At 38.5% G+C, this 23,218-nt stretch overlaps 1 protein-coding gene and 1 long non-coding RNA gene across 3 annotated transcripts; both read right to left on the bottom strand.

Moving 5' to 3' along the window:
* Nucleotides 1–4,699: 4,699 nt before the first annotated feature.
* HTR1A (5-hydroxytryptamine receptor 1A) lies at nt 4,700–9,491 on the bottom strand. 2 transcript variants are annotated; one of them, XR_008479692.2, is made up of 2 exons: nt 6,694–9,254; nt 4,700–4,979 (listed from the first exon to the last, which is right to left on the bottom strand). XR_008479692.2 is itself a non-coding variant. In XM_078365904.1 (2 exons), exon 2 carries the CDS (start codon nt 8,706–8,708, stop codon nt 7,440–7,442), a length of 1,269 nt encoding a protein of 422 aa, XP_078222030.1. In that variant the 5' UTR covers nt 8,709–9,095; nt 9,461–9,491; the 3' UTR covers nt 4,700–7,439. The 2 variants fall into 2 exon arrangements, 1 of the variants encoding a protein (XP_078222030.1); XM_078365904.1 differs by adding an exon at nt 9,461–9,491 and having other exon boundaries at nt 4,700–9,095.
* Nucleotides 4,700–10,255, bottom strand: LOC144576478 (uncharacterized). The gene is made up of 2 exons (XR_013532629.1): nt 10,103–10,255; nt 4,700–6,850 (listed from the first exon to the last, which is right to left on the bottom strand). It is a non-coding gene; the product is annotated as an uncharacterized LOC144576478 (long non-coding RNA).
* Nucleotides 10,256–23,218: the final 12,963 nt, after the last annotated feature.

Here is a 23,218-nt window from a genome sequence, read left to right as displayed (position 1 = left end):
TGTTGCCTCTTTCTCTTTTCTCTGTTCTCTCTACTGTAAATTCCTTAAGATATGAGACTGTATTAGTTAGCTTTTCCAGTAAAATAAATTATCTAAAACTTTAGTGCCTTAAAGCAGCAATCATTCATTTAGTTCAAAAGTCTGTGCTTTGATAATTTAGACTGAATGAAGCTGAGAGGTTCTTCGGGTCTAGGCTGCCCTCACTCTTGTGTCTGCAGTCAGCTGCCAAGTCAATCAGGCTCTAGCTGATCCAGAATGGCCTCAGCGGGGATGACTCCAGCTAGGATGACTCTGCTCCATCTGGTCTCTTCATCTCCAGCAAGTGAACACAGGATTGTTCACATGACAGTTGGGCAGGGTTACAAGGAAGCAAGCGGAAGAGGGCAGAGCCTCTTGAGTTCCATGATCAGAACTGGCACCACAGCAATGCCGCCCCATTGTATTCATCAAAGCAAGGCACAAGGCTAGCCTAGATTCAAGGTATAAGAAACTGGCCTCCATATCTTTTTAAAACGTATTCATTACTTCACATACTTACTGTTTTTTTGTGTGTTGGGAACACTTAAAATCTATTCTGTTAGCAGTTTTCAATTACATTGCAAAAGAGGTGAACACAGAGAAAAATAATGGTGGCCATTTTTGCAAACAATCTGCCAAAAGACTTTACCAAGTTTTTTCACTGCTGTATCCTGAGTATGTAAAATAGTCCTTGGCCCATCAGTACTCCAGAAATCTTAGTTGAATGAACAAATGAAGTTTATGCCCATTGCTCCTGAGGCAGAGCGTCTCCCATAAATTGCTCCTTCTCTGCAGTAAATACTTAAAATACAATAGATGCTTATAATAAACTATATTTTTGGTGAATATTTACAATTAAATTCCTGTATCAATTGTTCTTTTAAAGTTAAAATCAGCTTTCATCATTTGATTTCTATCTTCTTTAGTTTTTGCAAAGTCAGACTAATTGTTCCCAGAGACTATGAAGCACGCTATATTTCATAGGATGCTTCCTCTCCAAGAAACTTGGAGGAGTTTCAAAACACCTTCTCATCAATCTCCACAGTGATATAATAAGATAAGTATGTCCCATTATCTCCCCTGCCTTTTCCTCTCCCTTCTTCCCCAGCCAGCTTTTTCAATTTCATTTCTTCAAAGATGAAACTAGCTTAGACACAACAGAACAAACACTTTTCAATACAAAACAGCACCTTGAATTGGTGGCCTGGAAAACTTTATGAAAGGCTGGGATATTGCACAAGGTTATAGACAGTTAGCACTAAGATGCCTGGGGTGTGATCAGATATGGAAATGTCAGTGGATTCTACTCATTTCCCTATTCTTGCCATTGCCACATAAGCAAAATAGATTGAAAAGTAAAAGAAATACACTGGATATGTTAGCCTCACTGCTATGGTCTGAAAGTTTGTGTCCCCCTAAAATACGTATATTAAAACCTAATCACCAATGCAATAGTACTAGCAGGTGCAGTATTTGGGAGGTGATTAGGTCATGAGGTAGGAGTCTTCATGAATGAGATTCATGTTCTCATAAAAGAGGCTTCAGAGAGGTCCTTTGACCCTCTTGCCATGTGAGGTTACAGAGAAAAGAGAGCCATCTATGACCCAGTTAGCAGTCCCTCACCAGACAGTAAACCTGCTGCAGCCTTAATATTGGACTTCCCAGCCTCTACTACTGTCAGAAATAAATTTCTTTGTCCGTAAACTATTCAATTTATGGTATTTTGTTATAGCAGCCTGAACAGACTAAAAAACTAATGGATCTAGGTTTTCTAGTAATATAAGGATCAAATAGGTCTTTTATGGCTCTTATTAAGTGAACTCAAAGAGCAAAACAGATTTGTTCTGCTCTGCACTTACCGAACTGGAAAGATACAACCTTTCAGCTTCTTGTACCATTCTGAATACACTACTTAACATAGTATTTTTGGGTTGCTCTTCTAAAGGCTGTTGTCTCTTAGAATTGTTCCCTCTCCCAAAAACAATTAACATCTCCTACTAAAAAAGAAATTAATATTAATCAGGGAATTAATCCAATCATTAATTTATATAGTGGCATTCCTCATATACTCATCCAAATTGCAGATTGTTCTAATGCTGTGATATGTATTAATACCTTTTCTAGCAGGCCCCTGCCAACTAGGTTGGAAATTCTTTTAGCAGAGGACAAAGCCTTTTCACATTTACAGATGAAGCTCCAAAAAGAAAGACCTGCAGGAAAAGCAATCCCTGACTTTCCTTTTCTGTCATTTGCCCAAATCTCTCTGGCTCAAAACCTCATCAGCATCTTCTACTCTCTCTCTCTCTCTCTCTCTCTTCACATCCAGACACCAAGTCCTGCCAGTTCCTTCTTTGATGTATTTTTCATCATTTTATTTGTTTTCCATTCCTTCTGCCAGCTTCTCACATTCAGGTCTTTATTGCTTCACGCCTACCTCATTGAAATCACCTTAAAGAGAACACATCTGCTTTTGTGATTAGTGGTCTACACTGACTAAAACTACAGTTCCAGCTTTTTAACCTGGCATAAGTACTACCATATACAATCTCTAGCACCTTTGTCTGCACTTACCACAACTCTGTGAACCTTCTGCTTTAGCTAAAATGTTCTAATTGGCATTTCTAACAGAATCTGCTACTTCATATTTAAATGGCACATTATGTGTCAAAACCACTTGGAAAAATCACAAACATTACATAAGTATGTTTCTTCCAGCTGAATGTTGCAGTACATTTTGCCTTGTACCACCCCCTGGCCACCCTGTTGCAACCCTTTAATGGTTAATGATTCTCTCTTCATTCTTATGCTGTCCTCCTTACTCTGCTCAAAACATTCTTTTTCTCATCTAGTTACCCCAGACCCTCATTCCTTGGGCTTTAGACCCATATTTTCCTCTCTCTGCCCAGACCCTTTCAGGTTAACACAACACTTGGTAGGTTTCGAGTCTGCATCTTTCTAAAGGATCACCATTTACATAATCAACCCAGTTGTTTAATTGACATCCAGCAATCAGACAGAAATTTCATACTAGGCCCCCACTTGCCAGGAAGAAGGTATTAAGCTGTTTTCTGTCACCTCTTAAGGCCTTTCATATCATGCCCCATCAGTCCAGAGCTCAATCCTACATATTCTATACAGTGTTCTCTACCTACTCTTCCCTTCCCACTACCAGCCCACAGTGAGCTTTGTCCTCCGGATTCTTATAGAGCCAAACTACTGTGATTCATCCTGTTTATACGACATTTTGACCCTGTCATGGGTAGTTACTTGGCCTTAGTAGTTTATTCTTATAGATTCAAAATGGTTGAAAACTTCTTCAAGGTGACAACAGCAACCTGTATTAATTTATAGTTTTATATTTAAATATTATTAAGCAGTAGTTAACACACAATTACTGAAAATGGGTTAGTGAGGCTTCATAGTCACACTGGAAGTGACTGATAACCAATAATTCCCTCTTTTAGCTGAGGTGTTGATAGAGCTCGCAAGAAGGCCTATAGAAAACAGAAAGCCATTGTCCCAGGAGGAAGAGATGCCAGAGGAGGGAGCAAGGGCCGACAACAGTAATATACAAAATCCAAATGACAAATATGCCCAATTCAGCATTTTACTCAACGTCAGGGATACATTTATATAACATTTTCCAAATGACAAACTTCAGATGTTCCTTATTCCATCAATTCTTCTAATTTTACTTTTTTTTCTTTTTTGGAGATGGAGTCTCACTCTGTCACCCAAGCTAGAGTGCAATGGTGTGATCCTAGGTCACCATAAACCTGAACTCCTGGCCTCAAGCCATCTTCCTGCCTCCTCTAGGCCTCAAAAAGTCTTGGGTTACAGGTGAGAGCCCCCAGTAGTAGCCTGATTTTATTTTTCACTATTGGGATAACATGTGTATGGATATACATCAGCTGAACCAGGCTTCATGAGCTTCAGAGTGCTCTCTGCCCTGGCAATAATGACCCTGAACTTTGTTTACTCTTGGGGTTTACCTATGCTCACTTTGCCCTGCAGCCATCATTCTGACACCGGAAAGCAATAGAATGAATGAATATAACAATAGCAACAACAGGTGTTCCTGTCCACTCCAGTAGGGAAAGAATAGAGCATGGTAATTAATTTTAACATAGTAATGCATCTTATATACAAAAACCTACTATGGAAGAAGACCCAGCCAGAAAATAAAATACCCCTCTACTTTTAATTGAGTGACAAACCCCAAAACAATTGTTCCTTTTGAAGGCAGGGTAGGTCATTTTCTTCCAGCTGATTGTTGCAGGAAAGACAGAGGAAGGATTTTAGCACCATCCACTGTTTTAAAAAAGCAGGTTGGACCCCTGTTGTTTTCCCAAAAGACCACAGTTCCCCTCCACATATGTTCCATTCTGTCCATGTTAATTAGACAGAAATTTATATGTTATCTGCAGGTGTCAGACATGGAAAATGCATGGTTTTATGCCTAAATGACATGTGACTTTCTTTTTCCAGAGACAGAATTTTTTAAAAAGAAATCACCCAACTACAATAAGTTTTACTGTTGAAAACTACACTTATTTCTCTGTCAGATCCCTGACCTGTACAGAAAGATCTTCTTATAATAAGTGTATTTTTAACTTTAATTTTAAATTATGCAAATAAATACAAGTAGATACAGATTTTGATTGAAATAAAGATGCATGTGTTACTGATACCAGTTTATTGTAGCATTACCATTATTAAAGTATTTTATTGTCACAAGGAAAAATGAAGACCAATTTTGATGCATCAGTACTTTAGCTCCATACAAATACTTTAAAGAGAAAGAAAGCATCAGGCACTCTTTAGAGATATGCAGCTATTTTATTTCTCTAAATTATCTATTGCCTTGACAATTGTGCTCCAGTTGTATTTCTTCTCCATTCTTGTATAAATCTTCCAAAGCAGAAAAAGCAAATGTCCAAAAAAATGACTGTCACACAATTCTGTAAAAGACACAAATAAATGGAAATCTCCAAACTTTTAATGTAATACTTTCTGGCCAAGACATAATTTAGATGAGCAAATTTGGGGTTTGGATTATTTTAAATATAGATTTTGTTCTAAAAATTTAGTATAACATACAGAAAAACTTGATTTCTGATATAGCTCTACTGAGATTATGTGAGCAAAAACAAAACTGAATTTTCAAATGAGTAATAGTTGTACTGGAGAAATCTATCTTATCTTCTTCACTGCAGACCCTCCTCAGCATTATACATACATAGACAAACTATTCCCAAAGTTTTAAAACTTTCCCTATTTAGCTGGGATATGATGTCTACTTCCAGTTTAGAATCCAGAAAGAGACACCAAAGGAAAGCTTTGTTTAGTCTGACAAACAATAAAATGGCTTTAAGTGACAGAGCTGTCCTTTCACCTTCACAATGATAAACAAGTGATCTTTCCACTGGCGATTTTTGCAATTTATAAATGTAATACAGTTCTCAAAACAGCAAATGCAAATATTCGAAAGGTACAGTTGAAGGGAAAGGGGAGTAGGGATTGATTACTTTGTGCAATTTCTGGAAAACAAAACCACTATTCATAAGAAAATTAGAGGCTAGATCAAACAATGACAAACCTCTAGATCCCCGTCGTGTAGTTGGAAATTTACACCCAAACAGGGTAGCTAAATAACTTCCCTTTCTGGGGCAGCAAAGATTTTAACCAGTTTCTCGGCAGGAGTGGCAAAACTTAAAGAATAACTGAGGGAGAGAAAGCCTTGAGCGCCACACAATTCAAAGGGCAAAAATGTGATTTCCCTAGACCCCTGGCACAGCAGAATGGTCATGCCAGGAAGCAAATACTCCTCCCATAAAAGATTCTTAGCCTCCCCAGGAAGACCACCTCCTAACTAGTCCTTTAGGACCCTGCTATTTAAACTATCCGCCTGTTGTCACAGAGAGTGCTAACCTATGGACTATCTGGGCATTCCATTGAAAGCCCTAAATCACTGTTTGGAAAAAAAGTTCTGCCAACTCTGTGTCCTGGATGTACTGTGGAACAAATGCAGTGAGTGTTGGGACGCGCTAAACAGAATTATTCCCCCATCCAATAGGGACAAGAGCGTGAATTAGGAGGAAAAAGCCTACATCGTAAGGATAAATTTGTCCTTTCAGGTTTTACTGGGGGAGCCAGCTGTAGCTTCCGGCACTCGTGCCCTGGGGAAACTTTCCGCTTTGCCGCCCCTCCACGCCGCCCCTTAAAGCCTTCTTGGTCTCTCCAATCCCAAGAGTTCCGCAGGACCTTGCGCCGCCAGCTAAGGCAAAAAACCTAATGTGACTACCCGTACTTCAGGGCGCCCCAGAGCGTAGGCGGAGGAACCCAAACCCGCTAAGTCAGCAGCCGGGCGCACCTAGCGCGCTCCCAGATCACAGATGGCTAGCGAGGCGCGCGGATCCCAGGCCTCTCAGCGATCCCAGGCCTCTCAGCGTCCCCAGAGCGCAAACAGCGGCCAGCGGGCGCCTCCCGCAGTACGTAAGTGGCGATGCCAGGACCTCCAGACTAGCCAGCTACCTGTACAAGCAGCAGTCCGCTCTCTTCACTGTACCATTGTCAGTTTCTTTGGTGAGTGCTGACACCAAGGCAAGAATAGACAAAATGGTCTGCACACTCTCCTCCTCCTCGCTCTTCCCCACTGGCCTGGGCTGTACTTACAAGTCCACTCTGAGAGACACCTTCTGGTCACTCGTTTTGATTCAAAGGAAACAAAGGAAGCAGGGGTTGTGCACTGCACGACAGTTGTCTCAAGTCTGCGCGAAGACGGGAATCCCAGGGGCACCGTTGGCACTGGGAAAAGCAGACTCTTCCGCCTCTGCGGACCAGCAGATTAGTGCATCAGGACGGGCGAGAAGGAAGCAATGAAAGAAAAGAAAGGATAAAAACGGGGAGAAAAAAGTGAATATTTCAAGGGCCAGAGGGCGAGAGAGATGGAGCAAATTCCCGAACCTCAAGTCCAAGTTCTAGGAGTTGGGTGATCGGGTGGAGCCCCTAGTGGGCGCGGCGGCTGTGTGTACAGTTTATCAATTTTTTTTATTTTTTGGATTTTCTACCTTGAATAGCTAAGGATTAAACATCCATCGCAAAGATTTAGGGCACAGAGGAGAGAAGAGGCAATTGCTGAGATCAAACTGATGCTAAGGGCAAAGTCTGGGCCAATGTCGCTTTTCACAAACTCTCTGAATTTCCTGGTCTCTCATGCCCCGTCGCTGGGTCTCCTTTGCACAAAGCGCCCTGCCCTGGTGCGGGAAATGGGGAGGGGACCAGGTCCGCAAGCCGCGGGCAGAGAAGCTGAGAAAGAGAAGTAGCAAGTTATCTTAGGTGTTGATTCCCTAGGGTTGGTCCAAGCATAGTGAATGGGGCGGATCCTGTAACCCCCGCACTGGCCGGCTACTCCTCCATCATCATTGGCGGCAGAACTTACACTTAAAGATCTTCTTAAACGCGTTTTGAAAGTCCTTGTTGAAGTATGCGTAAATGACGGGGTTAAGCAGAGAGTTGGAGTAGCCCAGCCAATTGATTATAGCGCCCAACAGGGTGGGCATGTGGCAACTGCTCTCACAGAAAGGCAGAACAAGAGCCACGATGAAGAAGGGCAGCCAGCAGAGGATGAAAGTACCCATGATAATGCCCAGCGTCTTCACTGTCTTCCTCTCTCGGGCCAGGGCCATCTTGCGCTTCGCCTCGGCGTTGCGCTCATTTTTCCTCTCGAAAGAGGCGGGGGCACAAGGGGTAGCACCAGCCTCGCTGGGCAGAGGCAAGTGCTCTTTGGTGTTGCCCACCCGGTGCACCTCGATCACCTCCAGGGCGGCGCCGTCGTCACCTTGCCTCACCGCGCCATTGGCGCACAGAGCACTCTCTGACTTGCTCTCCACGCTCAGTCTCCAGTTCCTGCTCCCCGATTCTCCATTCACGCTCTTCTTGGGCTGCGGGGCCGGAGATGCTCCACGGCGGGTGTCCGCTCCGGTCTTCTCCACCTTTTTCACTGTCTTGCGAATGCGGAAGCGCGCAGCTCGGAATATGCGCCCATAGAGAACCAGCATGAGCAGCAGCGGGATGTAGAAAGCGCCGAAGGTGGAGTAGATAGTGTAGCCGTGGTCCTTGCTAATGGTGCATGCGTCGGGGTCCGAGCGGTCTTCCGGGGTGCGCCAGCCCAGCATGGGCGGGATGGAGATGAGGAAGCCAATAAGCCAAGTGAGCGAGATGAGCGCAGCAGCGCGCCGGGGCGTCCTCTTGTTCACGTAGTCGATGGGGTCCGTGATGGCCCAGTACCTGTCCAGCGCGATGGCGCACAGGTGCAGGATGGATGAGGTACAGCACAGCACGTCGAGGGCTATGAACAGGTCGCAGGTGACCTGGCCCAGAGTCCACTTGTTGAGCACCTGATACAGCGCGGCCATGGGCAGCACCAACACCGACACCATGAGGTCGGTGACCGCCAAAGAGCCAATAAGATAATTGGCCACGTTCTGCAGGGAGCGCTCCAGGGCGATGGCAGCCACCACGCAGGCATTGCCCAGCACCGCACAGAAGATGAGCGTGCCCAACAGCAGAGAGGTGATCACTTGGTAGCCGAAGGTCACGTCGGAGATACCAGTAGTGTTGCTGGCGGTCTCAAAGGGACCCGGGGATGATGTGGTATTGTTGCCCTGACCAGGGCTGAGCACATCCATGCCTGTGAGCCCCGCGCGGGAAAGAGGAAGGAAGAAAAAGCAGAGCGAAGATCCCTTTCGCCCCTTCCCCTGGGGTCTTCCGCCCAGTCTCCAAGGAAGTTTCGGAGGAAGGGAATCCAAGGACCCAAGCAGGAAGTTCTTACTGTTCCGGCGAAGGTATCCCGGAGGAGCAGCTTTCAGGCGCTCCCTGGGCTCGCGCAGTCCAAGGCGTTCAGAGGCTCTAGCTGGGAAACTGGAGTTGGCCTGAAAGCAGCTCCGGGATCTCTGGGGGGTGGAGAGGTGGCTGGAACGTCTGTCTGTCGCTGTCCATTTTACTTTGCCGCTTCCCAACTGGCTGCCGGAGCTGGAGTCTTCCCACGAGTAAATAGTCTCCAATCCCAGAAATATCTAGAACCGAGAAGCCCCATCCTCCACGGTCACTGAGTGACCCTCCTCTCCCTATTTCCTTCCTTCCCTTTCTCCCCCTCTCCTTCTCCCTCCTCCTCTTTCTTCTCTCTCTTCAGCCTCTTTCTTTCCCCTTTTCCCCACTTGCCTTCCTTTCAGTCTGCCTCTTCCTCCTCACCCCACATTATTTATCCCCCTGTGAGTCGCTTCGAAAGCCAGGCTCCCTCCCTCCCACTCTAACCCTCCCCTCCTAACACTTCCCGAACCCCAAGGAGTGCCTCTTTTCTGTGGGTCCCCGCCCTCCTATACCTCTAGCTCTGCGTCTTTGCATTCAAGTCCCTTTTTGTCAAAAGAGACTCAGAACTCACTTGCACACACCGGATCCCTGCCGGTCAGACCAAGGCTGTAACAAATAAACTCCGCCTCCAACCCAAACTGGGGAGGGGGTATTTAGAAGAGGAAATTCTAACTACTCATTGCCACGTATTATCTGTCAAATTCTTAAATAGTGTCAGCAGCCCAGAGTGACAATAGGAGATGAGATAGGGAAGCACAGGGTGCCTGAATGGGAAGGTGAACAGTCCTGGGTCAGTCTCTCAATTATTGCTAATTGATGGAAGAAGACAGAGAGAGTGTGTCTTCGTTTTTAAAAAGCTACCTCCGTTCTCGCGCCACTGCACTCCAGCCTGGGTGACAGAGCGAGACTCCGTCTCAAAGCAAACAAACAAACAAACACGAAAGTACCTCAGTTTATCATCTAACAGTCCAGCCTGACTCCCTCAGGAGGATATTGCCTGTGACATTTTTTTTTAACCTTGGGGAGCTGGGAGAGAATGAAATTATAAAGGACGTGGCAAAGGACAAGGGACAAGGAGGGGTAAACAACTGCATGTCTAAATAAAGAACAAAACTCAATGTGATATGTATTCTACACACACACACACACTTTTCCATCACTACTACACTTTCAATTTCAGTGACACCATGGGAACATAGCTATGGGAACATACCTTTGTGGCTAGCAAATTCAGAGATGGAAATATTTTGCATATGTGTTCTGAGTGAAGTCTGGCATTTTATATGGCCTTTTGCACTTCTTACCAGAGCCTGCAAACCGCTGGGGGAAACTTGCTGAATCTCTGTTCGCTAACCGCCTAGCCTCTGTTAACCACAGAAACTGAGTTCAGCACCTGGGACAGCTCTAAGCAATGAGGGTTTATGACGCCACCTTCCGGCAAATGTTTTAGAGTGCCACCTAGAAACCCTTATGCAGAAATTAAGCAAGTATTGAGGAAATCCAACAACTTCTAGAAAGAGAAGACGGTTATTAAAAGGCAAGGTAGCACTGAGTTTTATCTTTTTCCTATTTACTTTAAAAATTTATTTTAGTGTCCTCCTTTGCTCTGAACCTTATATATCAAGCCTATTATATGTTGTAGCTCCCTTTAAAGCCTGAAACGTCTGTCATTCACAAGTCCTATCTGGGAATGCCATTGTAATAAAGCTAGACAAAAACCTTCACACGTGTTGGTTTTGTGCTGCCATAATCTGAACTTTGGAACTGACACATTTACGTAAATTTACCTTTTGTTGCAGAAAATAATAGTATTTCATCTTCCATTCCCAAATGTTAAATAATTGTAAATAAGGATATTTACATGGGTTTTTTCTAAGCTGTTTCCTTAAACAAGAAAAACAAATTTAATCTCATTTGAGCAGGAAAGAATGGGACTTTTAAGCAACTACATTAAACACACAATACAACATTTCACTTATACATCCTGATTACATGCCTAAAATGAAAGGAAAGTGCAGAATGCAATCTCAAAAGCAGTTGACTCTGGATAACATGCACAGATTCACTGTAGATTGCAGTAATCCTAATATCATGTTCAAATTTGAGCTCTGAATTTCATAGCTCTGAATTCTCCAAGACCAAATACAAAAGCAATCACCAAAGTATATTAAAAAAAAAAATCTAGTTGGGCCAATGCATTACAGTACAGGACAGTGTGTTTGGAGAAGGAGTTTTTTTTTTTTACAATTCAGTGCTGGGCACAGTTCCCACTCAATCATTTCAGCATGTCACAACAATGAGCCTGCCATTTGTGATGATTCATGGCAATGAAAAGAAAGAGATAAGTATACGTGGTAATACTGTTTACAGACTCTGAAAAAGTCCTTTTAAGATTTGTGAAGGTATCTATTTCCATTTTCACTTCTAAAGTCTCTTCACAAATACAGAACTATATTTACAGTAAAAATAGAGTTGAAGGTCCAAAAATTAAAATGGGAAAATAGTTAAAATCTGAAATTATAGTTGAGAATATAAACAAAGTAAAATAAAGGAAATTTAAAATTTAAGAAGCCAATATATGCATATCAGGAACATAATTAAGAATTGTGTCAGACTTAACACATGTGAATATGTAAATCACAAGTAAATCAATAAATATGTTCATTAGAATTGTGCTTTCATCTGTTAGATCCCAAATAATTTAAAAACTGATAAATTTCTATTTTCTCATCAAGAAAATTAAAATGCTGTAAAATCTGGAATTAATATTCCTGAGGTCTAGCATTTGTTATTCTGCTTTAATATGCTATGATGCAGCATTTTTAACAAAGTCTTTAAAATCCCAAGTAATTCAAGTTTTCCCTCACAAGTCATACACATAATATATTAAATATTTTATTTTTTATAATTTAGAAGTTTTTAAAGGCACACTTATAAATACTAGGAGGAAATAGAAGTATGGAAGTCTGCAGCACTGACTATGGTTCCATAGCCTGCAAGTGACTGATATATAACTTTTTAAAACTAATAATACTGTGATATATAATAAATGATATATGCAGAATGATATTCATTTCTTCATTTTCACTTAGCCAATTCTTCTATGTTTAACTCTTAAAGATACATAATACCAAATATTTCTGTAGTAAATGCTGTAAACCAAAGCTCCTGCATAAGGAGATAAGCTCCTATTCTTCAAGGCCTCTAAAGTTAACCTAAAGAAAAGCAAGCTTTATAACGGATATTATTGATGATATCATTTGAAAAGAAAAATTCTAGTCATTCTGCCTTTATTTCTTTTTGAATTTACTAGGTGCAAGCATAAACTTGTCAGGTTATGAATTTGGGGTATGATACATCATCCATCATGTGAAATTTCTCTAAAATAGTTTAAAAGAGATAAATATTTTTAACATTTTCACAGGAAATTTGATACACACCCAGCATTGCAATGTAATTCCTTGACCAGGGACACAAAATAAAAAGATGTTAAGCTGAAGTTTTACTGTGAACCTTGAAGCCCTATCATTACTGAAGGTTGATAGTCAGAGTTTCTCAGTAGATTGATAAGTTTGTCCATTATCCCCAAATTATGGCTGATTTGTTTTTATTAATGAAGAAATACTCTGTATGGTAAAGAGCTAAATATTTGCTTATGAGATTATAAAAGTTGTTTCTAAAAACTCTTATTAAAACTAGAATCAATTATTTTGTTAGGTTAAAAATATTATTCTAAATTTAATTTTTCCCAATTCCCAAATACTAAAGCAGGATGGTGATGCCAGCTACCTTGCTTCTGAAATATCTACCTGGGATGGAGTGATAGTAACACCTTCAGAAAAGGCTTATGAGAAGCCACCAGAGAAGAAGGAAGGAGAGGAAGAAGAGGAGAATACAGAAAAACCACCTCAAGGAGAGGAAGAAGAAAGCATGGAAACTCAGGAGTGACTTTCCCTTCCCTTGACTGGAGCCTAAGCTCGCTGCTACTGGGCTTTACATGGTGGTAGACATTTCCGAGGGATAGGGAAGATAACAGGAAGGAAAGTAAACTCCAGAGAAGTGTCATTCCACTGGGTTTTGATATTGGCCTGGCAGCCAGTTTCCCATTTGTGCCCTATGCCATCCATCTATAATGAATGAGGATACCAACATTTCTTCCCAATACTCTAGGATCCCCAAGTCCTGAAAACCCCTCTCTCAACTAATATTTTGCTGTTGAAATGTTGTGAACTGTTAAGTGTCTGGAAATTTTTTTTCTAAAAAAAATGATTAAATTACTTCCTAGTAGGGCTCTTGGTCAAAAAGAATACTAAAGTATTTTTTTTCAGAACTGTGAATTTTGATTGAAATTGACTAGGAGAAACAACTTGTAGAATACTTTTCCTTAGATAATTTGGGAAATATGGTCTTCTGATTATCAGTGAAAATATACAAGAAATGAAACCAAAATGCCAAGAAAATAAATTTTTCTTTAAAACAGCACAGTTTTCTTGACTTTTTTTCTTGTGTTTTGATTTTTTTTTTTTTTTTTTTTTTTGCTAGGGACTCTTGATCTGTCACCAGACTGGAGTGCATTGGTTCAATCTAGCCTCACTGCAATCTCTGCCTCCCAGGTTCAAGCGATTCCCCTGCTTCAGCCTCCAGAGTAGCTGGGACTACAGGCATGCACCACCATGCCTGGCTAATTTTTTGTACTGTAGTAGAGACAAGGTTTCACCACGCTGGCCAGGATGATCTCTATCTCCCAACCTTGTGATCCACCCACTTTGGCCTCCCAAAATGCTGGGATTTCAGGCATAAGCCACCACATCAGGCTTGTGTTTTGCTTCTTTTTTTTTTTTTAATCTAATCCTCACTATCTACCTTGTTCAAATAATATCATTTCTTCACTGTTCTTTCTCCCTGTTAGGCACTTACAGACCCAGAATTGCGCGGGGTTTTCAATGACAAAACACAAACAGTGGAAGCCTGAGTCTTGCTGAGAATTGTAAGGTTGGCTTAATGCATTGAATACACAATACTAAAAGCACAGTATATAAAGAGTGAACAAAATATAACATGTATTCACTATGCATGTGACTTGAACTAATTATTTAACGCTCTTGTTTCCTCAGTAATAAAATAAGTGTAATAATAGACTTGTGAAGATTAAACCACTTAATAGATTTCACTGGCTCATAATATACACACAATAAAGATTAAATAGTAATAATAATAATAATACTGATGGAAAGTAAAAACATTAAGTCTCTCTCTACTGATAATTGCTCAAGAGAGCTGGGAGGCCTTAGTAAGTGAGTGAAAATTGAAAAAAAAGTCTCTTTCCGGGGAAGATTTAAAGCAATTTGCATGTGGATGTTACATTCTCCCCATTCTTTAAACTATTTGGTAATCTTCCAAATTCTCTGGGAAATTTTGAGTAAAAGACAAGTAGAAAACAAGATGTGATTGCTGCATTTTGAAACTTCTTTACATAATCAGAAGTTAGTGAAGGAAATAAAAGAACATGCCAACAAAAGTTTAATGATCAGTATTGAAAAGGACTCTACACCCTCTCCCGGGAGTTTATCCATTTGTTCAAAAGCATAAAACAAGTATTTGAAATTTATAGGTCATAATAAAATGTTTAAAAATTCAGTAAAAACCAAAAGACAGTGTTTTTGTTGTGAGATATTATCAGATTCATAGTGACAAGCATTAATAAATATATTTTTACAATGCTGTCCTTTCAATATTTTTTGTGGTTCACTTTTGAAAGAATAAGAGCATAGTTGGGGTAAGAAAAATGTTTGGAATGTAAGTTCAAATTTTCCGATTAATCTAAAGATAGCTGGAAATTAAATTAAGTCTAAATCCTTAAACAAAATGCAGTTACTCTGTTTAACTTAACAATGCATGAAAATGCCCACATTTTTATTTTCTTTAGCAAGTGACATTTTTGTTGTAAAACTAAAATCAGTGCTTAATATTCTACATTATTTTAATGTTTCTATACAACATGCTATTTATATAAATGCAATAATTGTGATTACAAAATTCCAGTCTAAAATTGTGTCATTTGGTGTATTCAAGCAGTAATGTGTTGGTTGGGAATATAGCCACTCATGACCACAGTTCAAGATTCAAATAACTACTCTGCAATGTACTAGCCCTGAATTGTTTTCTTAAATTTTTACATTTTATTACATATTACATATGATTTACTAAAAATATAAAGAATAATATAATAAATGCCTATGTGCTTAAGAAAAGCTTTTAAAAATAATATTGATTCAACTGAAGTTCTTGTTTACTCCTGAATTTAGTGTTTATTATTTCCATGAATGACTTTGTACTTTTATACCATATGTATGTGGCTCTAAGCAATAAAGAAATGGTATTCTATATACATTTTCTTCAACTTTTTTTTGTTCAACGTTATCCTTGTGAAATTTGTCTGTGTTGATACAGGCGTCTCTGGTTCATTTATTGCCACTGTTCTATAGGTTTAAATTGTATGAATAGTGCCACAAATTACTTAACCATTCTCTGGTTAGATTTTGCTCTTATAAATAATACTTCTATGCATACACTTGTGGATATCTTTTTGCATCCATGTATCTTAGATTAGATTAGCGCTTTTCAAATAAATCACCTGGGGATCTTGTTTGAAATGCAGATTTTGACACAGTAGGTCTCCAGTGCAACCCAAGACTCTGCATTTCTACTAAGCTCCTAATGGCACTGATATTGCTGCTTTATAGACTCTATTTAGAGTAGCAAGGATCTAAATATACCAAGTGGAATGTCAAGTCCTAAGGTATGGCTAAGTTCTACTTGACTAGATAGAACGTAATTCTTCTCCAAACTGGTTGTATAAAGTTTCATAACCACTGCTTTGGGTTGAATTTTGTCACCCAAGAGGATAAAGGCTTCACATTGCCTGTGAATGTGATCTTATTTAGAAATAGGGTCTTTGCAGATGTAGTCAAGTTAAATTGAGGTCTTACTGGATCAGCATGTGTTCTAATCCAGTGGCGGTGTCCTTATAAAATGAGGGAAATTTGAACATAGACAGAGAAAAAATACCATGTGAAGAGAGACACACAGACACAAAGGAAAGATTGCCATGTTGAAAACAGGGGCAAAGATTAGAGTTATGCTACCACAAGCCAAGGAAGGCCAGGGACTGTTGGGAACCACCAGAAGCTAAGAGAGATGCATAGGACGGATTCTCCCTTAGAGCCATCAGTATGTGCTGTAACACTTTCATCTCAGACTTACAACTTCCAGAACTGTAAAACGATGCATTCCTGTTGACGTAAGCCATATGGCTTGTGGTACTTTGCTATGTTCCTAGCCCTTGGAAACTAATACAACCACTAAAAATTGGTTTACGTTCCCATTGTTTCATCAGGGTTTACAGTATTTTCATGTTTCTTCACAGTGAATTACCATATATCAAAATATATATTTTTTGATCATATATATATATTTGATCATATATTTTTATTCTATTCTCTACTTATTGTTTTTAAATTGGTTCTTTTGGGTTTTTTGTTTTGTTTTGTTTATCTTAACTTACTGAAGTCCATTATCTATTATAGATATTAATAACATCTCCCTGTAGTTCTATGTTTGTTTAACATACTTTGAGTACATAATAGTAGGTATATACAATGTTAGAATTAGTCTGTCATCCTGCTGATTTAAATAGTTATCCTCTTTATCCCTAATAGCGTTTGTTGTCTTAAAGTCTACTTTGTCTCTACTAATTATTTTTTGTAATTTTTTGCCTACTATATTTTAAATTTTATCTTTTCAGTATCTTCAGGTTTTAGGTGAATCTCTTATGCAAATATGATAGTGACTTTCTTTTCAAATCTGAAAATCTTAGTTTTTAACTGCTAAGTTTAGTTTTAATTTTATTATGACTATTCCTATTGGGCCAGGCACAGTGGCTCACACCTGTAATCCTAACACTTTGGGAGACCAAGGTGGGTGGATAATTTGAGCCCAGGAGTTCAAGAAATACTTTTAACCACGTTATTTTATGTTAAAAGACATAAATATACTGTACATTTGGTGCTTCTATTACACTACTCTTGGCTTCTATTCTACCCACTAAGTTTTAAAATTAACGTTCTTCTATTATTATAGAAATTCTACACTCTATTTCTGGATTCTCTTAAAATTATAACATCCATAAACAACTTACAGGATAAAGATTACTTATGCTTTTCACTACCTATAAATCTATACCAATACATTTCAATATGTTAACTCAGATTACCCCTATCTTCTAGGATATTGTGAAATAATTAGTTATCTTGATTTTGATTTTTACTCCCTTAATTAAATATGATTATTTACTTATTCATTTCATTATAAATATTTACTTATCCTTGCCCACACGTTTAAGTTTACTAATTTATTTGATCATCACTTCTTCTTGTATCTCAGACATTCCTTCTGAAATTATTTTCCTTCTGCCTTAAGAATATCTTTTGGAATTCCTTTTATATGGGTCTGTTATAAATATTAATAGCTCATCTATTTTTATTAACTAGCATTTTTATTTCACCCTCATTTAACTAAGTACAAAATTTTAGATTGATAGCTTGTATATTTATATTGATGCATGTACATATATATATATATATAAGCATATATATATAAGCATATATATATATATATATATGCTTCTCAGAACTGGAAAATATTTTTATATGACTATTCTTGGCCTTGTTGTCATTGATAAGTAATCAACTCTCAGTCATGAGATATGTTTAAGAAATCTTCCTTTTATTCCAGCCACATAAAATCATCTTCTCTGGTGTTTATTGTTTTGAAATTTCACCTTAATATGTCAAGATGCGGATTTTTTTTTCCTAGTTTTCCTGGGATTCATATTGTTTGTTGAAACTGAGGATTTATAACTTTCATAAATACTGATTCATTCATTTGCAATTAATCAACAGGTATTGCCTTTGTCTCATTCTTCTGTTATCTGCTTATGCAATTCTAAATATACTAAAAAAAAGAAAACTTCTCCTGTCCTCCATGTTGCTTAATCTCTCTGTCGTATTTTGTTTTCTTTTTCTTTATTACATTTTTTTTTCTGAGAGAGTGTCTCTCCCTATCAACCAGGCTGGAGAGCAGTGGTGTGATCATAGCTCACTGCAGCCTTCACCTGCCAGGTTCAAGCAATCTTCCCACTTCAGCCTCCTGAGTAGCTGGGGAACACAGGCATATGCTACCAGATCTGGCTATTTTTTTTTTCTTTTTTTTGAGATGGAGTCTCACACTGTCACCCAGGCTGGAGAGTAGGGATACAATCTTGGATCACTGCAACTTCTGCCTCCTAAGTTCAAGCGATTTTCCTTCCTTGGCCTCCTGAGTAGCTGGGACTAAGGTGTGTACCACCATGCCTGGTTAATTTTTTGTATTTTAGTAAAGACAGGGTTTTACCATGTTGCCCAGGCTGGTCTTGAACTCCTGAGCTTAGACAATCCACCTACCTTGGCCTCCCAAATTGTTAGGATTACAGGCATGAGCCACCGCGCCTGGCTAATTTTTTTGTTTCTTTACTTAAAGTTCTGGGATACATGCGCAGAACATGCAAGTTTATTACATAGGTATACATGTGCTGTGGTGTTTGCTGCACCTATCAACCTGTCATTTAGGTTTTAAGCCCTGCATGCATTAGCTATTTGTCCTGATGTTCTCCCTCTTCTTGTCCCCACCCCTGACAGTCCCCAGTGTGTGTTGTTCCCCTCCCTGTGTCCATGTGTTCTCACTGTTCAACTCCCACTGATGAATGAGAACATGTGGTATTTGGTTTTCTGTTCCTATGTTAGTTCGCTGAGGATGATGGCTTCTAGCTTCATCCATGACCCTGCAAAGGACATGGTCTCATTCTTCTTTGTGGCTGCATAGTATTCCATGTTGTATATGTCCCACATTTTCTTTAACCAGTCTATCATTGATGAGCAATTGGGTTGGTTCCAAGTCTATGCTATTGTAAACAGTGCCACAATAAACATACATTTGCATGTGTCTTTATAACAGAATAGTTTATAATCCTTTGGATATATACCTAGTAATGGAATTGCTGGGTCAAATGGTATTTCTATGTCTAGATCCTTGAGGAATCACCATACTGTCTTCCACAATGGTCAGACTAATTTACACTGCCACAAACAATGTAAAAGCATTCCTATTTCTCCACAGCCTCGCCAGCATCTATTGTTTCTTGACTTTTTAATAGTCACTACTCTGACTGGCATGAGATAGTATCTCATTGTGGTTTTTGATTTTCATTTCTTAACAACCAATGATGTTGAGCTTTTTTATCATATGTTTTTTGGCTGCATAAATGTCTTCTTTTGAGAAGTGTCTATTCATATCTTTTGCCCACATTTTGATGGTTCTTTTTTTTCTTGCAAATTTCTTTAAGTTCCTTGTAGATTCTGGATATTAGCCCTTTTTCAGATGGGTAGATTGCAAAAAAAATTCTCCCATTCTGTAAGTTGCCTGTTCCCTCTAATAATGGTTTCTTCTGCTGTCCAGAAGCTCTTTATTAATTAGATCCCATTTGTCAATTTTAGCTTTTGTCACAATTGCTTTTGGTGATATCGTCATAAAATCTTTGCCCTTGCCTATGTCCTGCTGTATTGAAGAGACTCATCTCATTGCAAAGACACTTATAGGCTCAAAATAAAGGAATGGAGGAAAATTTACCAAACAAATGGAAAGCAGAGAAAAGCAGGGGTTTTGTCAGAGACAATCCTAGTCTCTGATAAAATAGACTTTAAACTAACGAAGATCAAAACAAACAAACAAACAAACAATGAAGAACATTATATAATGGTAAAGGGATCAATTCAACAAGAAGAGCTGTATATATGCACTCAATACAGTAGCACCCAGATGTATAAAGCAAGTTCATAGAGACCTACAAAGAGACTTAGACTCCCACACAATAATAGTAGGAGACTTTGACCCTCCACTGTCAATATTAGACAGATCAATGAGACAAAATTAGCAAGAATATTCAGGACATGAACTCAGCTCTGGATCATGTGAACCTAATAAATATCTACCAATCTCTTCACCCCAAAACAACAGAATATATTCTTCTCCATGCCACATGGCACCTATTCTAAAATTGACTACGTAATTTGGAAATAAAACACTCCTCAGCAAATGCAAAAGAACTAAAATAATAACAAACAGTCTCTCAGATCACAATGCAATCAAATTAGAACTCAGGACTAAGAAACTCACTCAAAACCACATAACTACACGGAAATTGAACAACCTGCTCCTGAATGACTCCTGAATAAATAATAAAATTAAGGCAGAAATCAAGAAGTTCTCTGAAACCAATGAGAAAAAAGAGGCAATGTACCAGAATTGCTGGGATGCAGCTAAAGCAGTGTGAAGAGGGACATTTATAAGACTAAAATGCCCACATCAAAAAGTTAGAAAGATCTCAAATCTCAAACCCTAACATCACAATGAAATGAAAGAGAGAAGTAAGAGCAAACAAATCCAAACAAAAGCAGAAGACAAGAAATAATTAAGATCACGGTGGAACTGAAGGAGATACAGATATTAAAAACTCTTCAAAAACTCAATGAATCCAGGAGCTGGTTTTTTTAGATGAATATAATAGACAGACCATTAGTTAGACTAATAAATCAAAGAGAAGAATCAAATATACACAATTAAAAATGATAAAGGGGCTATCACCACTGACCCCACAGAAATGCAAACTACTGTCAAGAGACTACTATGAACACCTCTATGTAAATAAAATAGAAAATCTAGAAGTGGATAAACTCTTGTACACATACACCCTCCCAAGACTAAACGTTGGAAGAAGTTGAATCCCTCAATAACAAGTTCTAAAATTGAGATGGTAATGAACAGTCTACCAACCAAGTAAAGTTTGGATGGATTCACAGCCAAATTCTACCAGAGGTACAAAGAGGAACTGGTACCATGTCTTCTGAAACTATTCCAAACAATTGAAAAGGAGGGACTTTTCCCTAATTCATTTTATGAGGTGAGCATTATCCTATTACCAAAACCTGGCAGAGACAACAAGAACTTCAGGCCAATATCCCTTATGAACATCGATGCAAAACTCCTCAATAAAATACTGGCAAACTGAATCCAGCAATACATCAAAAAGCTTATCTGCCACAATCAAGTCAGCTTCATCCATGGAATACAAGTCTGGCTCAACACATGCAAATGAGTAAACATAATCCATCAGATAAACAGAACCAATGGAAAAAACATATGATTATCTCAATAGATACAGAAAAGGTCTTCAATAAAATTCAACATCGCTTCATGTTAAAAGCTCTCAATAAAGTAGATATGGTGGAACATATCTCAAAATAATAAGAGCTATTTATAACAAGCCCACAGCCAATATCATACTGAATGTGCAAAAACTGGAAGCATTCCCTTTAAAAACAGGCAAAAGACAAGGCTGCCCTCTCTCACCACTCCTATTCAACATAGCACTGGAAGTTCTGACCAGGGCAATCAGGCAGGAGAAAGAAATAAAGGGTACTCAAATAGCAAGAGAGGAAGTCAAATTGTCTCTGCAGACGACATGATCCTATATTTAGAAAACCCCATCATCTCAGCCCAAAAACTCCTTAAGCTGATAATTTTTTTTATTTGTAGTAGAGACAGAGTGTAGCTATGTTGTCCAGGCTATTTCTGTAATATTTTTCATTTTTATTTCTGTGCTGCATTCTGGTTTATTCCTTCATATTTATCTTTCAATCTATTAATTCTATCTTCAATTATGGCTGATCTATTTAACCAATCCTCTAGGTTTTCAATTTTAACTGTATATTAAGTTTGATTTGTTTAATTTTTTCAAATATACCTAGTTATTGTAGTAGACTCTTGTTTCTTTCTCAAGTGTATGATTCTATTATTTCTGTTAATATTTTAAACATGCTGATTTTATATTTAGTCTCTACTTATTCCAATGTTTGTGTCCCTGGATGACTATTTGTCTGGTGATTGTTTCTGCTGAGTCTCACTCATGGCAGCTTGTTTTCTACTGTATGTGGTTATTTTATATCATTAGCTCATATTTGGCCAGTCTCTGTTTATGAAAATCCTGAAGATGTGGTTTAACAGAAAATTCTTCCAGGAAGTTGTGTTTTTCCTTATGTTACATACAACAGTATGCTACTAACCTGTGTAAAGGTATCTTTCCTGGCTAGGTATTATCAGAGATTTTATCCCCGAGTAGGATTCAAGCCAGAGAGATCCATTATTTTTCTGGCCTACCCTTTCACTGAAGCTCTTTTACAGTTTTCGTTTTATGTAGCTGCTTCCATTATAATCCCCATAGCTTATCTGATCAAGGATTTGGTCTGGTTCATTGAAGAGACATTAAAACTTCAGCATTTAGGCCCCTTGGATCAGCAGATGACCTCCAATATATTTATAGCTTCAATACTGGCTTATTACTCCGGTTTTTGTTTCCATCACTCTGAGACTCCTAACGATTTTCTTTAAGTTCTAGGAAGCTCAGTTATAACTGTTAGTTGTAATTTAATCTCTCATTTTTTTGATATTTTGTAGTGAGAAAAAGTTTAGAACAGAGAATCTGCAATATTTATCAGAAGCAGAAGATTTAAAAGTTTTAAACTTAGTAGGTTGCATCAAGATTAAATAAGAAAAGGCAACTAAAGAATTTAGCTGAGTTATTTACATCATGTACTCAACAAATGTCAGTAAAATAAAAATCTTAGTTTTACAAAATATTTTCTATATTGGGCTTTCTTTATCATTTCCATTAATGTGAAATATATTTGTTCTCCAGAAAGAAAATACATGTCTACTCTTCGGCATAAATAGTAGTTATAATTTTAGTTTGATGTACAATTATATATACATTAACTTTTTTAGGATAAGATTGTGCTATAGGGAAATTATGATAAATTATGTTATTTGAGTTTATAATCAATGACTTAGAAATTCTACAGAAAAGCACCTCTTTAAACTATAATTAGTCAAAAATTGCTGTTAATGTTTTATCAATTTCGTATTGGAAATTATTCAAGAACTAAGATTTTGAAAAATTGTTTAGAGGCCATCATTAGCAGTCTGTATCCATTTTTAAAGTTGATAAAATCCATTTTCTAAAACTTTTTATTCTTACTTTCCAATGCCATTTTGAAAACTAAAAACTCATAAACAGCATCTTTAAGCATGAACCACACCTTTAAATGCTTTTGACTGTGAATGGGAAGTTGTTATTCCAGCACTATCACTTAACAGGAAACAAAACAAGAACAAATAAACA

This window comes from Callithrix jacchus, chromosome 2 (assembly GCF_049354715.1).
Source record: "Callithrix jacchus isolate 240 chromosome 2, calJac240_pri, whole genome shotgun sequence".
Taxonomy (NCBI): domain Eukaryota; kingdom Metazoa; phylum Chordata; class Mammalia; order Primates; family Cebidae; genus Callithrix; species Callithrix jacchus.
The sequence above is the reverse complement of the archived record's forward strand: the minus strand, read 5'-3'. Positions and strand labels throughout refer to the sequence as shown.

Excerpts from the sequence above, each read along its gene's own strand:
- HTR1A (XM_078365904.1), bottom strand. The coding sequence starts at position 8,708 with ATGGATGTGCTCAGCCCTGGTCAGGGCAACAATACCACATCATCCCCG.